General features: G+C 39.3%; 1 protein-coding gene across 5 annotated transcripts; it reads left to right on the top strand.

The window, feature by feature from the left end:
• Positions 1 to 4,891: 4,891 nt before the first annotated feature.
• On the top strand, positions 4,892 to 16,256 carry LOC308133901 (protein tyrosine phosphatase type IVA 3). 5 transcript variants are annotated; one of them, XM_080501443.1, is made up of 8 exons: positions 7,297 to 7,712; positions 8,151 to 8,218; positions 11,160 to 11,609; positions 12,938 to 13,109; positions 13,293 to 13,385; positions 13,465 to 13,595; positions 13,922 to 13,996; positions 14,530 to 16,256. In XM_080501443.1, the coding sequence occupies exons 4-8, from the start codon at positions 12,990 to 12,992 to the stop codon at positions 14,645 to 14,647; spliced, it is 537 nt and encodes a 178-aa protein (XP_080357569.1). In that variant the 5' UTR covers positions 7,297 to 7,712; positions 8,151 to 8,218; positions 11,160 to 11,609; positions 12,938 to 12,989; the 3' UTR covers positions 14,648 to 16,256. The 5 variants fall into 5 exon arrangements, with proteins under 5 accessions (XP_080357571.1, XP_080357569.1, XP_080357568.1 ...); XM_080501445.1 differs by lacking the exons at positions 7,297 to 7,712; positions 8,151 to 8,218 and adding an exon at positions 4,892 to 5,173; XM_080501442.1 differs by lacking the exon at positions 8,151 to 8,218.
• Positions 16,257 to 17,208: the final 952 nt, after the last annotated feature.

Here is a 17,208-nt window from a genome sequence, read left to right as displayed (position 1 = left end):
AAACAAGACTGAAACTACTTAAATAAACCCCACAAAAAACAAATAAAATCTGATCATCCAATGAGCTGGGCTCCTGTATTGACTCATACAGGAGCCCATGGAACCAAACACTATCACTTCAATTTTTTAAAGTTAAAATAAAAAAAAAGAATGAGGGCCATCCAGGTTTTAATAAATCATTTTCACATTCAAGTAGTGGTGTTACTCAGTAGGCATCCATCTGTTTCAGAGAAACATAACATTGGCTTTCTACAGTATAACAATGAAAGGAAACAGTGCTTTCTTAGAATGGAGCCCAGTAGAAGTATATGAAGGGAGAAAAGCAGGGGCCCTCAGATTGAGCCTCGTGGAACTCAACATATCCAAATTGTTTATGGTCATGGTTCGTTCTGACAGATATTGCTGTCCAAGGCAGAACCACAAATGTTGACGAGAAGCTATAAACAACATTTTGTCTTGGCACTTTGTGGTGATCATTCATGTTCACAAATGTGGGGCGATACCAAAATGTCAATAGGTAAAAGTTAAAGCATTGGACTGTCCCAAGTCCATTTGATCATTTCCACAATGTCTGTATTATGATGACAATAAGTCAAAGGTTTCTCAATTAGCTGCAGAAAAAGTGTGTGTGTGTGTGAGTGTGTGTGTGTGCGTGTGCGTGTGCGTGTGTGTGTGTGTGTGTGTGTGTGTGTGTGTGTGTGTGTGTGTGTGTGTGTGTGTGTGTGTGTGTGTGTGTGTGTGTGTGTGTGTGTGTGTGTGTGTGTGTGTGTGTGTGTGTGTGTGTGTTTTGCTTTCTTCTGAGTCATGTAGCCTGGAGAAAACAGACTTTACAGCTGACCTTCATGCAAAGAGACACCACATTGAGCAACCGGTGTACAGAAACCTACTTCTATGATTTAAAACCTTGTGACAAGGCAGCCAGACAGTGGTAACTGGACTCCATAGCAGACAGCAACAGCTGACTGAGCGGAAACACGGCAGACTGCATGATGACCACATTCTTTAAGACATAATGCCACCGGTGCCTTGGCCATATACATGGAACTGGCCGAGAACTGAGTGTGCAGCAGGTTTAATCCATTTAGCAGTGGCTAAGGAGCAGAGGGCGGCAGATGGCTCTTACTTTGTCTCAGGTCAGCCTGACGCTGTAATAACATCATACAAACCCTGACTAAAGTCTAACCCGTTAGCCTATTTCACTACTGACCCATGGCCCATTTAACAAAAGAATATTATTTGATCAAGACAATTGTATTCATCAATTGTTTGCGTGCATATACTAAGAAATTTGAAAAAAGTAACCTGATTGTAGGTATTATTAAAAAAAAAAAAAAGGTTAAACTGAATAAACACAACCCTGTTTGTCTGATATGACAACAGGTCAATGAAAATGTTCAGCTCTTAACGTTTTACTCAGAGTTAAGTTGGCAGTTCTTACTTCGTGACAGATGACGCACACACGCACACACACACACACACACACACACACACACACACACACACACACACACACACACACACACACACACACGCACAAAGTGTAAATCCCCCTTCGAAGTTATTCTTCAGTTGTTAGTTTAAGGTCCACCCAAATTAACATAATTTTTACAACGTGAACAACGTTCTAACAGAACAAAGCTTAACTTTGGTAACAGGTATAAATGCAGAACACCATCATCAATTTTAAAAGGGATATGTATGTGGGTCACTGTGGATCACTGTGGGTCACTGTGGGTCCTAAAAACATCCTTGACCCACATCAGCTCATGGAGTGCTTTATTGTGGCTGTAGTAACCTTCACATCATACAAATATAGGACGGGTCAATGTAGAAAAAAAGGAACTTCCTCAAGAGAATTATAAAGTATGATATGTTAGTTTGTATATTTTTGTATTTTAAGCATGTTTGAGGTAGGGTTAGGGTTTCCAGCACCTTTTTTGTCACTTTATTATGAGATCCTTCCGTCATTTAGTTCAGTCTAGCTGATTATAGATGAAGATGACCCAGACGAGTTGCCACACAAAGACAGATAGAGAGAGAGACAGAGTGAAAGAGAGAACCCAACACATGGAACGGGATTTTATTTTTCCCGTCGTCTTTTATAAATCCAGTTCTCTCTCTCTCTCTCTCTCTCTCTCTCTCTCTCTCTCTCTCTCTCTCTCTCTCTCTCTCTCTCTCTCTCTCTCCCTCCCTCCCTCCCTCTCTCACTGTGTGCCCATGTGCGTGCATGCGAGTGTGTATAATTTATTTATAAAATCATTGGTTGCATATTGTATGATGATAAACACCACCAAATGTTATTATTATTATTATTATTCAAGGATTCAAGGATTCAAGGATTCTTTATTGTCATATCAAAAAGAAATGATACGAAATTTGGACTCAGGTCCCGGTAAGCCAGTAATAAAAATATATAGAGCGTAAAAATATATACATATACAAGAGCAGAAATGTAAAGTGTAAAGTGTTTGTAGTGCAAAATTGTGAGGGAGTCTATGGAACATGGCTCGAGTTCACTAGTCTCACAGCTTCGGGGAAGAAGCTGTTCCTGAGCCTGTAATAATAATAATAATAATAATAATAATAATAATAATAATTATTATTATTATTATTATTATTATTATTATTATTATTATTATTATTATTATTATTATATCAAAGTTGATTGGTTTATTGATTTCTTGATTTCTTGATTGGAAATCTGCACCTTTGCTTGGTTTCCCAACAGTGCCCACTAGATGGAGTCTCACGTCAACTTTCTGAAAGCCTCTTGCCAAATCGCACCAACAAGAACTGGATTCCCTCTCATTGCTTTGGTTTTACCAGAAAACTGACATTTACGCCAATCCTTGGCGGAATAAAGTGGTGTGGAGGATGGAGGATGATATGGATGGAATGGATGGATGGATGTTTTTAAAATGTCTGATAATATTGTATTTCTTCTGTATATCTGATAACTTTTTAACTTTGTTTTTGCACTCCAATCTGAAGGTTGGACGGTGAGACAAAGAGAAAGTGCAAAATCTCTAAATCCAGTGGTAATATCCCACACTTTCTTTCAGTTTATTTATTTTTTTATTACTTTCTCATTGTTTTCACTTCAGGTATTCGGACATGCCTATACATATTGCATACGTAGTGCATACATAACCTATTCATATGTACTGTATACATGAGCAAGCATGGAAAAGCTAAATTGTCATGCTGACAGGTGGTTATCATGGCAACTCTTCAGTCTGCAGGTGAATGTCCTGCCATCCAACTCTCGCTTTCAAAAACAGTCTAATTATACACACAGCAGCTGCTGCTGCTTGCCACAAGCTTGACTCTGTGTGTGTGTGTGCGTATGTGTGTGTGTGTGTATGTGTGTGTGCGCGCGTGCACGTGTTATCCTGCAGTTATCCTGTAAGCATGTTTTTGAGCCTTTGTGGAAAACACACACAAAGCCTTTATTCTTGTCTCTCAGCATAATTAGTTGTAAAAGCATGCAATACTAGTGTAAGTTCAGATTTTAAAGTTTCCAGAGAAGTCAACATTTTAAGTCCAAATGAGATCATTCAAAGAGTAGTCTGTAAATTATTGCAGAGCAATGCTGCAAAGTGACCCTGCATTGCATACTTTCACAGTGTGGTGTCCAATTGTTTGTTTATCCGAATAATCTCGATTGAACTTGGTAATATTAGCACATCTAATATGTCAAGCCTCTAATAGGTGGACTATGACTTAAGTCTTGGGTATGTCTTATTGAGAAACCATTAACACCTGTGTGTGAAACATGAAACAGCACGTCACAGTTAATCATTTGTAAATGATGTTAGAAACGACACTTTGTTTGTATATCCAGTTTCTTTTTAATGGCTGAGAAAATGACACACTGTTTGGTACACTGTGTCTGTGCTAGAGGGGCAGAATTACTAACTGCTCCAGAGGAGCTGTAATTGTATATTGAAGTGGCAAATCAGTGTAAATACTGTGATGGCCAGAATTCCCACTTCAGGCATTCATTGTGAGTGAAAGATTCAGAACCAAATGTTCACTGATTAAGAGGTGGCTTCACGAAAAGTAGCCCCAGTGGTTTAAATAAACACTGGCTGTTTACGATTGTGTAAAAGCTGTTATGTGACATTAATCCCTCTTGAGTGTCAGGAGTATTTTAATCTGAAGTGCCACTCCGATGGAAGTGTTACTGATAGATGTTGCTGCAACAATTAGCTTCTTTTTTTTTTACTCTGACAGGGGAGTTTGTTTGTATCAGACACAACCGGTTGGGACCAGAGAGCTAATGAGCCAGATTAGAACTGCTCAATAGGGCTGATAGGAGGTTTAAATACGGCCAATAGTTGCATAATGCCCAGAATAGCTTACCGAGAAGGATCTACTATTACAACATTTACTCATTTATTTGAGAAACGTAAAATTAGACTCTCAATAGTGGTTGTGATGGAACAATGAAGGTCCTTTTTTTACACTTTTACACCCACGTACGCACACACAAATATATGCAAAGTCAAAACCAACACATATTTGTCCAAGTTTCTTGTGATAAACTACCCCATTTCAGTGCGTGATTGACACATTGATTTAATATTCATACTGACTCCTGTTGACATGCTTATTCACCTTCCGTCACGACAGCTTGGATTATGACAACAATGCTTGAATGTTTCCTTTGACATTTCCTTGTTGTTGTTGCTGTTGAAGTCTTTGTAGGTCAGCCCACTCCTCTCATGTAGCCAGGAGAGGCGCCGCAAACAGAGCCCAAAGTGCCCTTTAGGCTCCTCAAAAAGCACAAGACTGCCAGCTGAGGTTTGACCTACTGGATGTCAGCTCATATTTCCAGAAACCAGTGCAGTAACCCTGTTTAGACCAGCACAGTACAGCGGGTAGCATCAAAACACGATCACACTGGAGCAGACCTGTTTTTCACGGGGACGAAAGACACACAGTTGGAAACAATTCGAAATGGGGCGGCAGCCATGTGGTATTTTTGTTAACCGATTGAGCATAACTGAATAGGAGACCCTTCAGCATTGGACCACAGCTGCATCAGGAGGCCATGTATGCAGTATCTCTGTATGTAACCCATGAAGATATTTGCTATTGTTGAAATATTCAGCAAACTACCATCTATGAGCGGTCCACAATGAGCTGGAGCAAATTGTCTGGCATATAGGTATGTGATCAAGGTTATAATTTTCATTGTATTTTAAAGTATTGTTGTAGTCGGCCACACAGGCCTGAGACATATCAGTTATTTAGAGATTTTTTTTTTTTTTTTTTTTTTTTTTTGCTTTATTGTAACTTTCAAAAGGTCATATTTAAATATCGTGAAATTTGAGTAGCAGATTTCTTTTCTTTAAACATATAATTAGCAGGGTTAAAACAACTCACAGCAAAAATAAAATATCCTTGGTTCTAATTCTAGCTTGGAGCCTTTATGCTGTGATTTACTCCTGTGAACGTCTGGGTTTTCTCCAGGTGCTCCGGTTTCCTCCCATAGTCCAAAATCACGCATTTGGAATGATTGGTAAATTGCCCGTAGGTGTGATTGCAGGTATGTGTGAGGATATATTTTGGCTGTACCCTTTCCTTCTATCATAGTCAGCTGGGATAGGACGCAGCCTCCCATGACACATGACCCAAAGTTTGATAAAACGGTATTGAATTTGGAAACCATTTGCCATGTGTTTCTTTACCTTGGTATGTGTAAATAGAATGGGGGCACTTTTCCCAATTATTTATTCCCATTGAATTTTATTATATTTATACAACAACATACAAACCACCCATAACAGACTAAACTGTTTACGAAATAGATTTTACTGGAAAATCTGGAATTAAACTGGAATTTTAAAAAAAGCAAACACCAAGGCAGAAGATAAAACTTGAGACATAAATGCAATCTCTGTCCTCAGTTATGCAGGTCTTAAACTCAGGCTCTGAACCTTGTCATGTTCTTATTTCTCTCAGCTGTGCTCGTGTACTGTACAGTGTGTTACCAATACATCCCAACTTCTATTCTAACTTCTATGTTTAGATATTGAATGCACTGCCATCATTTCCCAATTAACAGCCATGGTAGAGTATGGCACAGTCTTTTATTTCTATCACTTGTTCTATTTTTCCTTTGTCAAGTGTTTGGAATCTGCTGGTCCTCACTTGTGTCTATATCTGTGCTTCTTCTCTGAAACAACAAAGGTGAGAGGTTACCATAATGACAAGTAAATGAGAGTGGAACGTGACACGATGGCCAAATACTTGTCACCATTAAAGCTCAAAGACAGCTCCAGTGACAAGAAGCTATTCAGAAAAAGGCCATATTCAACCTTTATTGTTATCCACTGGAAATAGTTCAAGTAGTGCTTCAGCTAAATTTAGCTGGCAAGAGGTTGTTTTCACTGTGCTGTGTGGGTGGACTCTCTGTTAACCTCCTCTCCAAGTGATTGATAGAGAGACGAAGCCCATACTTGTTCTGCTTTAAAAAGTCTCTGCCCCTGACTGTCTTGTGACTAGATGGACTCACATATCCATACCATCACCTTGCAATGGAAACTAACTTAAAAACAATGCCAACAACAGATAAACTATTTGAATATTTGTTCAGAATGGTCCTAATTGCCATTTCTTGATACCTGTTAATAATAATAATAATCACTTTTTCAAATTGCACTTATTGGACTGACTTGCTTTGGCAATGACACAGTGACTTCACTTGTGACTGGACTTTACTTGGTTGTTATGAAAACAAAAACACTCAGGACTATTGTTACATTGGGGGAAAGTTAATTCTACGAAACTGGCACTCCACAAGTTGCCTTGTCCAATCTGACCGGTGGCTCAAAGGACCGTCTATTTTTAGACAGTTCATGAGAGGAGAAGCGGGAAGAGAGGGAAGCAGGGAGGAAAAACAAGAGACAGTTCATCCAGACCTGTCCCTGCATCATGTGTGAGACCAATTATTTTAGAAACTTTCTGAGGTGGTATTTCAAAATGGCCAAGAACTAAAAAAAAAAAAAAAACATGGCTCCTCCTAACTATGTTCTGTTTTGCATGCTGAACCTCCTCAACTAAACCTTGTAATTATTGACCTATTGGGTGATTGGAGTAGAAGAAAGGGAGCCCACCCCTTCTTAAGTGGCTTCTCGAAGAGGGATAGGAGAAAACACGAGAGTGGATGAAGGAGTGGAAGAAGAAGGGGGTGGGTGGTGGGTGGGTGGGTGGGTGGGGGGGTGAGCCTCCTCTCTTCTGTGTCTAAGAGCATTAGCTGTGGAGTGTTCTGGTGGTGACAGGACTGTCAGGGTCAGATGGCTGCTCAGCCTGATTAGACCAGCTCCCAGCAGATCCTCAGCCCGCCACACTGAACTGCCACAAGCAAGGTAGAGCAACCAAGTGGCACGTACAGTACATGGCAGTGGTCACTGAGCAGAGAGGGGGAGAGGGAGAGGGAGAGGGAGAGAGAGAGAGAGAGAGAGAGAGAGAGAGAGAGAGAGAGAGAGAGAGAGAGAGAGAGAGAGAGAGAGAGAGAGAGAGGTGCATAGTTTAGTGTCATACTCAAGCCCAGCTACAGGTTGTTGCAGACTTTACCTTCTCACTGGTGGACGTCCAGATCTTTTCAGATCAAAACACTGACAGCTGGTTGACTTTAGTGTGGCAGAGAGGCAGAAGAAGTGATGTTTAGTCTGTGTTTGGAGATGACATTGAAGAGCTAAGCGGTAAGGACATACATTTGTGTATTTGTTTGCTCCTCTTGGAAAGATATTTACTGTTCCGGTGCTGTCACAAAATCACAGGTGTGTTGCTGCTTGAACAAGTTTTGCAACCTTTTTGAGAATATTTCCCTTAATGTGACAGAGCTTAGGACCATGGACATATCCATAAACATCTCTTTCACTCCAGTATTTTGCATCCAGAGATTGTAATCAAGCTAATAACAGTACTTCACTGGCACAGACTGAGAGGACAAGGAGTGTCCTCGCTCTGGAGACGGTCCTCCTCACAAAAATTTGATGTGTCATAGAATCAGCTGCCAGTATAGATGGAGCTATAAATACAGCTGTGGGTCTTCAGTGTCTAACATGAGTTTACTATAACAGGCAGTCAGCTGGTTGTATGTCAGCACTCAAACTGTTGTAGGACTGCTGCTTCTGCAGGACTTTGGTGTAACTGCCAGTCGGTACTTTGTGGATTTCCCTGTTCGGCAGCCAAGCTGTCCACTGAGGTAAGGGGGGAAATGACTCACATTTAGGTATTTAGCACCATTTATTTTGCAGAGTGACTTGAATGGCTATATGTGCTCGTCTCTGCGTATTAGCTGGAAGTAGAGGTGAATGCCCTGTAGTAGGGTTTATCCTATTTGAGGCTACTACTAACATGCCTCTCTGTTAACCTAAAGGCTTACTACAATGCAGGCACCTTAGCAAACTTTGTGAACAGTGAAAGGACCCGTGTCTAACACTAGATCAGGAACTAATTCTAATAGAATAGTTTGGATCATTAAAAGTGGAACTGGATAAGGTGATTGCTGCCAAGGAGGGAAAATTAGTGTCATGAATAAGGGTTGGCCTGTTTTCAGATTGGAGAAACTGAAAGTTTCACAACGTGTTGGGAAACAACACAGTCTTTTGATAATTAAACAACAGCAACATTTACAAGTTTGGAGTAGTTTCAGCCCCTTTCTTTGCCATCAGATGAGCTTTTTTTCCACGAGGAGCTACAGCAGTAATAGTGCGCTCCTCAAAACTGTCAGACATAAATTTGATTTAACACGAGTTGTTGATCTACTCCGATCTTGAAAACGGATGCTTTATTGCAGTTTTTATGTTACATCACCAGAGTATGCCGTGACCCCGAATCACCAGCGTCACAGAGTAACATCAACCGTGTGAGGCCCCAATGGTAAATCACGGGGGAAACAGGGAGGGTCTGGACACAGCTTCCTTGGAAAAAGAGATAAATGCCCCCCCAAATATAATTCTGTCCTTCAGTAAGACCGCACAAGAGCAGTAATTGATTTTTACTTGGGGAAAACTACTGCCTTTCTAAGTGGACCTTGGTTGCTATGAAGATACAGACAACTGTGGTTTCTGCCTAAGCAATGCTGGCTTACAATAAAGTCAAATATATTTGAAGTGTAGCTCCAGATCACTTTCGTAGTGATTCACTTTATTATATTTCCTTGAAAACATATTGTTTTTGGCCTTGTAAAGTGGTGTTAACACTCCTTTCCTCCAGACAGTACACTATCAATGTGTACCTCACATAACCTCTCTTTTAATAATCCAGACTATCCCTTTAACATGTTTTGGACCTGATTGAGCCCAATACTGGCAGCCAGCCTGCGGGTATACCTGTTTTTATAAACTAGACAACACTCCAAGGTAAATGTGAAGCTTTACTGAGTTTTAATTGGAATTACTGCTGTTGTTTGGGTGCTTTTTGTATGCCTCTGTAACCAATAATGTCATTTTATAGGCTATCAAGTCACTCTGACATGAATGCCAACAATATACCTATAGAGAGTGCAGTATCTGGGAAAAGTTTAAATCTGACCTTTTCTGATGTTCTGGTCTTGTAGAGCAAAATTTAGTTCATTGTCTGTGCAAAGAAAGAATTGTCTTGTCTCTGTAACAGTGGACGAAGTAGTTTGTGTCCTGTAGTTTAGACATAATGTTGTTGTGCTTGTGTCACATAACGCCTGATTTTTTTTTTATTAAACTAGATTATAAATGATTCTCATTCTTTAAAAAAATGGTAAGAAAACAAATCTCTAACTGCAGCACGTCAACAAACTGGAACATTATCCTTGAGTCAGTGCATAGAATTATGCATCTGTGTGTGTGTGTGTGTGTGTGTGTGTGTGTGTGTGTGTGTGTGTGTGTGTGTGTGTGTGTGTGTGTGTGTGTGTGTGTGTGTGTGTGTGTGTGTGTGTGTGTGCGTGCGTGCGTGCGTGTGTCTGGAGTAAAGAGGTGAAGAGCTGGCCGCAGATTACTGAGATTATCTCCCGGCTTTCTCTGATTGTTTGTCTTGAAAGTTATTATAGTCGGGCTATATCTTCAGCAGACGTTTCTATTATTACCTTAAAGTTTCCTCGCTACATTTTACAAACAGGGTCTGAGGTGCTCTTGAAGTATGACATTTGTCTTATCAATTAAGAAAAGAAACAAAGTAAACAATCAGAAGATATATCAAATACCATCACACAGAACTAACAGAACCATCATTCCCTTGAATTACTATGCATTCCCTTTGTCCTATAGATAATAATGCCTTATTTTCAATTTTAAAACAGGGTTTTTATAGTGCAATTAAGAATTAAATTGAATTGATTTCTCAGCTGGTCCCCTGCATACTACTTAACAAATTATTGTCTTCTAGGGAGTTTTTCCTCATATATTGGAAAAAAAAAAAAAAAAAAAAGGCAAAATGATGCAGAACAAACTTCTTTAAATTCCAAAAGGATTCACAAACAAACATCTCCTTGCTGAAAAATTGACTGAACATAGATTGAATCCACCCACACAAGAAAATATAAAATGGACCACTAGTTGCAGATTTTATTCTTCTCTGTTCAAAAATGTAACAACATGTTGTAATAAGTTAAAGTGATAATGTGCCACCTTATAATGTAGATTTCTCTCAGCTTTGTTGCCTATGCTTAAATATTACATCTTTGAAGTTGGGACATTCTAAAGAAGCCCATCCAGATAAATCAGAGTTGGATATTTATTGCAAATATCCAGATTTTTGTATAGGAACAGCTGTTTCTCAGTTTGCAGAGTAGATCATCTTCCAGACCATATATTGGTAGTTTGAGCCCCATCCCACCTCTTCCAGGTTCAAAAGTGCACAACACTAACCCCCAAGTTTCTCCTAAGGGACGCTCGGTGCCTCACATGACAACTGTCACCAGTGATGTGTGCGTGAATGGGTGTAGACATCTGTGTTGGAGATTTTACAGCCATAACATAAAAACAATATTAAATGGAAAACATGGATCAGGCTCTAGGTAAGGCAGATAGGTAGAAACCTAGATAATTACATACATGGCTTGAAATAGAGCATTTACATGCTGCAGATGTCCGTATCTGCGTTTGCCTTTTTAATCTATGGTTTTCATGACTTGACAAACTAAAGTCTTCTTTTCTCCTTTTACTCTTTAGAACCGCTGGTTGATGGAGTTTGTGCGACAAAGTGGAGACTACTGCCACGCCCAACACATTTAGACCCTCTTTAGGATGATGCTGCACCACGCGGACCTGGGGCCATAAACCCTCAAGGACCGCTGGCCTTTGTCTTCTGGACCTGCTAGCTCATGGGGTAACAAGCAGCTCCTCCATATGAGAAGCTGACTGGCGAGTGACGGCAAGCGGGAGCTCCTGGGACAAACTGAGGACACAATCAGTGAAACAAAAACAAAGAGAAAACTGACACATTGTAGCCTCCTGGACTATATAATACAGTCAACTGATGGGAAAACCATCACAACTGCAGGACTTCAGACATCAGAAGATACCTTACAAAGGTTGAGAACTGACAGGAAGTCCAGACGTTCCTGAAGAGCAAAAAAACTTTGCGGACACAGCAGCTTACTGCTGCAGCCGGAGCGAAAGGTGAGAAGTGACCACCAGGACCGGATCTGGACGACATATAGGAATGCTTAACACATTAACACCACTTCAATAATACGCCATAATATTTCTCATGTGGCTGGCTCACGGATTCTCGGGTATCTTTGATTCCATCTTATTTTTGGATTAACTAAAATCGGCTTTCAGGGTTCACACTCAAGAATCCTTCACTGTGGCGGGTCCCACATAGGATGCATCATTGCCTGTAGTCCACTGTTGATTTTTGTTTTAAGAAGTTGCTGCATGTTTGTTCATCTTCTGGACGGCAGCCGATCAAAGCTGAATATAAGTGAAGGCCAGACCCTGAACAGGTCACCAGTCCATCTCAGGGAAAACAGACACACATGCATGCACGCACGCACGCACGCACGCACGCACGCACACACGCACACACACACACACACACACACACACACACACACACACACACACACACACACACACACACGCACAAACCCCTTTAAACAACACAGCATAGATTTTACTCCATAATGTAGTTTTCAAATATTGTTAAGTTGCTGTAGACAATGAAAAAAGCTTTCTTTGAATTTGTGCCAAGAGTTTGAGTGGAAAATTGGCTCTTTATGCTTTTTCAGCACTGTTTACAGAAAAGTGGCAGCAGAAGCAGACAGTTTTGTGTCGTTAGAGATATAAATAATCTGCATACCAGTTTATGGATACACAAGTCACGCACATGCCCAGTGTTTGTTTCTCAGCATTAATTAGTGAAGCTGTGCAACACGATGATATCCTATTTCTTGCTTGCTGTTTTTATGTATCTTACAGATTCATATTTTATAAGATCTTGCAATAATCTATTTGTGTATAGATGTGTCTCTAGATAGAGTGAGTTGTCTTCCACTTCCACTGTTGGTGGTTCGATCCTCCATCTTGCCCTGATTATACTTGAATGTGGCCTTGAGCTTGTCATTGAACCCTAATTTGCTTCTAATGGAGGTCGAGCACCTGCAGCTATCATGATTAGTGTGAGAATGTGATTAATAGTGTAATAGTGCAGGGATTAATACAACTCAATGCAAAAAATGTATTTCCCACATTGCTTATAATTTTTTAGTCCATTTCAAATTTTGACTACCTCTATGGAAGCAAGTAATAACTATAATCTAAACCACAATGCACTAATTAAAGTAACTTGCACAACCCTTTGGGCAACTTAACTATGATAAATATTTGTTTTGCCAAGACTCATTTATTCCACAATCAACATAAAGTACTTAAAATGTAGCCCATGTATTTAAAACCAATACTGATTATAATTCATTTGCACAACATTTCTCTCTGTCTTGAAGCTGGTGGCTGACCACAAACTGTTTACACACAAAGGTCAGAGGTTCTCCTTGGATGTCAAAGGTCGCACTGGCCACCATGAACCGTCCGGCTCCGGTGGAACTGTGCCACAAAAACATGAGATTTCTCATCACACACAACCCAACAGACAACACCCTCACCTCCTTTATAGAGGTAAGAAATGTGTTTACCTGTATGACAGGAGGACAATCAGTAGATCGATAATGTCTGCCACAGACCTGATCCACAACATCTTATAGCCTGTTCAATATAGTTTTACAAATTTCAGTTTTCAATTCTGGTATGGTTAACAATAGGTGAGGAATGAACTATCTCCCCTCCTGGTGTTCCTTCCAGGATTTGAAGCAATACGGCGCCACGACGGTGGTCCGGGTCTGTGACGTCACCTACGATAAGACCCCCCTGGAAAAAGACGGCATCACTGTGGTGGTAAGGACTCAATGCACCGCTCCTCTGTACTAAAATAAAAACGCACGAGACAGTCATGTGCCCTGGATCTTTATTTCAGGACTGGCCTTTTGATGATGGGGCCCCCCCACCCAGTAAGCTGGTTGATGACTGGTTGAGTCTGCTGAAGAAGAAGTTTCAGGAGGATCCGGGAAGCTGTGTCGCTGTTCACTGTGTGGCAGGACTGGGAAGGTTTGTGTGTGTGTGTGTGTGTGTGTGTGCGTGCGTGCGTGCGTGCGTGCGTGCGTGCGTGCGTGCGTGCGTGCGTGCGTGCGTGTGTGTGTGTGATGAAGACACATAAACAAAGGATGGGTAACTAATAGCAAATGCAGGCTTAAAAAAGAAAAATAGCAAAAAGCAAAGCACAATCATTTTCTAATTTACATCCAACACATAGACCAGGATTGTTCTCGATCTGCAACAGAGACAATTGTGACAGTTTTTCACACGGATCAGCTGTGGCTACACAACAGGCTCTACAGACGCCAGCATATCAATGTATTTCTGAATGCTTCTAGGGCTCCTGTGCTTGTTGCTTTGGCTCTGATCGAAAGTGGGATGAAGTACGAGGATGCCATTCAACTCATCAGACAGTAAGTGCGTTTCAACACTACAACACGTCGAACATTTATAACGCAGAAATACCTAATATCACAGAGGCAGCAGATTAAGTTTGAAGGTTAATAAAGCAGCTTCTTTTTTATGAAACAATATCGAACAAAATAGCTGAAGTTATATGTAAATGATTTTTGGTCCTTACAATTTCTCCCCAATCTTTTAAATGTGATTTGAAAACTGTATTTATCTTGACATATTATTGTTATATGTCAATAAAAATACAGTTTGACAATAGACAGTTTATAGAGGAATGTTTATAACTTTTAACAGATATGGATTCCTTGTGGTTGAGAAAGGTGTAAATAAAATAAATAAAATAATACCTACTGTAAAATTAAATACTGTAAGGGTTAAGTATATTTCATAAAAACATGACATTGTGAATATAAAGTACAAATATAAGATGTAGCTCCAAAGAGAAAAAGGGAAATAATATTTTTGTAATACTCGATGAGAAATATCAGCGTTATCATCGATGATAATGTATGAAACCTTCTATACCTTTTAGGAAGCGTCGCGGAGCCATCAACAGTAAACAACTCACCTATCTGGAGAAATACCGATCGAAGCAGAGACTGCGCTTCAAAGACTCTCACACACACAAGAATAAGTGTTGCATCATGTGAACACACACTGGCACGCAGACGCACACAATGTTCATTAATCTTGTCATCTTCAATAAACTTCTCAGGAATCTGATCGTACAAACCATAAGTGACATTCACAGACTCAAATATACAGAACCTTCATCAGCTCTCGTGTGTGCTTGTGTGTGTTGTGTTGTGTTGTGTGTGTGTGTTTGTGTGCACGTGTGTTTTGAAAATTTTATTTTCATAGAGTTTTCTAAAGACCTAATTTTTGGTTACTTGCTTGAAATAATCACATTCTTGTGATTATTTTTGGGGCTTGTTTGCTGCTTTATACAGTTGGTGTTGTGCAATGAATTTAAGGGAAGGATTACATATGTTCAGCATCACAAATCATGTCTGCACCCATAGGGACGCAAGAAAAGATATGGATTGAGACATTTCTTATTTGAAGCTAATTGCTTGTCAACGCCTCAAACCCAAATAAACCTCAGTATGTTTGAACATCAGGGTATGAACTTTTTTTTAACAGCCACTTTTAATAATCTCTTTTGACAACAGAAACCATTTGACACACTTACATTTTAGAAAGACGTGTTTTTTGTATTATTCCTTCCAGTACCTCTTGTCTTTCTGCATTGAAAACAACATAAGGGCTCAGCTTCAGCGCAGACCTTTCTGCCTTGGGGCAACAAATACACTAATAGTCAGTTTCCAAAAAGCAGTATGAATCTTTTGTTTTTCACTCACTCCTTCATAATGGCTTTATACACTGTGCTCAATTCATGTGTTTACATATCTGTGCGTGCATTATGTTATGTTTTGTTGACTGACAAAGAGTTAGTTTGTTTGCAGCATCTGATTTCTAGTCAAATTTTGACGGTTTGTAATATAACAGGAAATAAGTGTATATTAAATACATTATAAATTTACAAAAAGATGTAAATTAGTTGTAAATAATATTATATGAGTTAAGTATTTGACCACTTTATTCTACTTGAGATTAACATGAAGTAAACTTCCCCTTCAATGACTACATGTATGTGCATATGTCTTTGCTTGTTTGTGGAAGCTTTTGTTTTGATCATCAGCTGACGAGTTTGCCTGGTTATGAGTTTTAATCTACAGCCAATTTAGGACTGTAATGTGCAGAGATCGCAGTTTAGATTTGAAATGAACACACGTATTGGAGGTGCATCATCACACTGGTTAGACCAAGTAAAGTTTCAGACACATTGAGGTGTTCACTTGTATTTTACGTGAATTGTTCTTGAATGATGTGAGTGAAGGACTGCTCATTTTAAAAAGAGTGGTAAAACATCAACATCAAAGAGCATGCATTGTTTTTAATGTCTGCTGTTAATCATAGATTCATCTACCTTTAAAACATGTTTTCAACCTGAACAGATGTTCACAATGAGTGTAAATTGGACAAAGTTGGACAGTCTTTACTGAAAACCTTTAAAAACAAATGGATGACATATTTCCTGTTCATGTAATGTGTGCATGACTTTGTGTGTGAGCGACAGGGGATCTTTAGATGATGTTGATCACTGTGACTGACACTTTCTTAAATGTATGAAACAAGCTATAAATGTCTGTATGTCTGTACATTTTTGCATTGTTTAATAAAGGTTTTGCCATTGTCTTTATATGTTGATTTCCTTTTGTGCATGTTTTGCTAGTTTTACACAGCATTCTTTTATTTTGCAGTTTTAATCAAACTTTATTGAGATAGCACACCTGATGCAGGCTGGTGGGGGGGGGGGGGGGGATACTTCAAGGGAAGATTTATAGAGCTTGACACATCAAGACAAAACAAGAAAGGAGAAGGTAACAGAAAATACAAGACATTAATGGAAATTTAAAAAAATATATTAAAAGGTAAATTTAGAGTGATAACCTTTAAAATGTTGAGTTATCCATAAAAGACAATTGAAGAAAATTAAATATTGACATGACCATTGTAAAATCCAAAACACATACTGTAAATGAAATCAAGTCCCATCAGAGGGAAGGCCTTTTTTGATGGGAATACTGATAATGAAGCAAACTTCCTCAATGAAGAATCAAAGCGTTTTCATTAGAAAATGCACTTTCTTAAAGAATGTGTTCTTATATCTATCTGTTTTGTTTTGGAATCACACAACCAAGTATCAAGTGATCAAATAATCAACTTGAACTATGAGTCTACACGTGTTTACTGCTGATAATACATGTATTTATAACTACTGTAAATTTAGTGTCAAGGGATCCTAAAGGTTCATTCAACTGGTGAAGGTCACCCCCTAGTGGCTTATGTAATTGTACACATCCATGACCTATAACAACATAATGTGGTTCAGTAGCAGACAATTCAAAATGACTTGTAATTTGCCGGACAAATTCAAATGAACAGTAATGAAAAAAACGATTTTAATTGCTGGGATGAATTCTGAGACGAAGGTTTTGTCTGTTTTATCCCAATCCCATCAATTTTTTTAAAGTTTAAAATAGAAATGAACGATTAATTAAGGATATTGCAAAACATGTGGAGTTATCTTTGTGATTTTTCCAAAGAATAAAACGTTCATAAAATAAAAACAAAAATATACCCAGAG

The sequence above is a fragment of the Blennius ocellaris genome (genome assembly GCF_963422515.1).
Source record: "Blennius ocellaris genome assembly, chromosome: 8".
NCBI lineage: Eukaryota > Metazoa > Chordata > Actinopteri > Blenniiformes > Blenniidae > Blennius > Blennius ocellaris.
Note: the sequence above shows the minus strand (reverse complement) of the source record. Positions and strands in the feature narration are given on the sequence as shown.

What these genes read in the sequence shown, in the direction of transcription:
- LOC308133901 (XM_080501445.1), top strand. Translation starts at nt 12,990, where the DNA reads ATGTCAAAGGTCGCACTGGCCACCATGAACCGTCCGGCTCCGGTGGAA. An exon ending in CCCTCACCTCCTTTATAGAG is followed by an intron (nt 13,110 to 13,292) that starts GTAAGAAATGTG and finishes TGTTCCTTCCAG; the next exon opens with GATTTGAAGCAATACGGCGC. An exon ending in AAGACGGCATCACTGTGGTG is followed by an intron (nt 13,386 to 13,464) that starts GTAAGGACTCAA and finishes TCTTTATTTCAG; the next exon opens with GACTGGCCTTTTGATGATGG.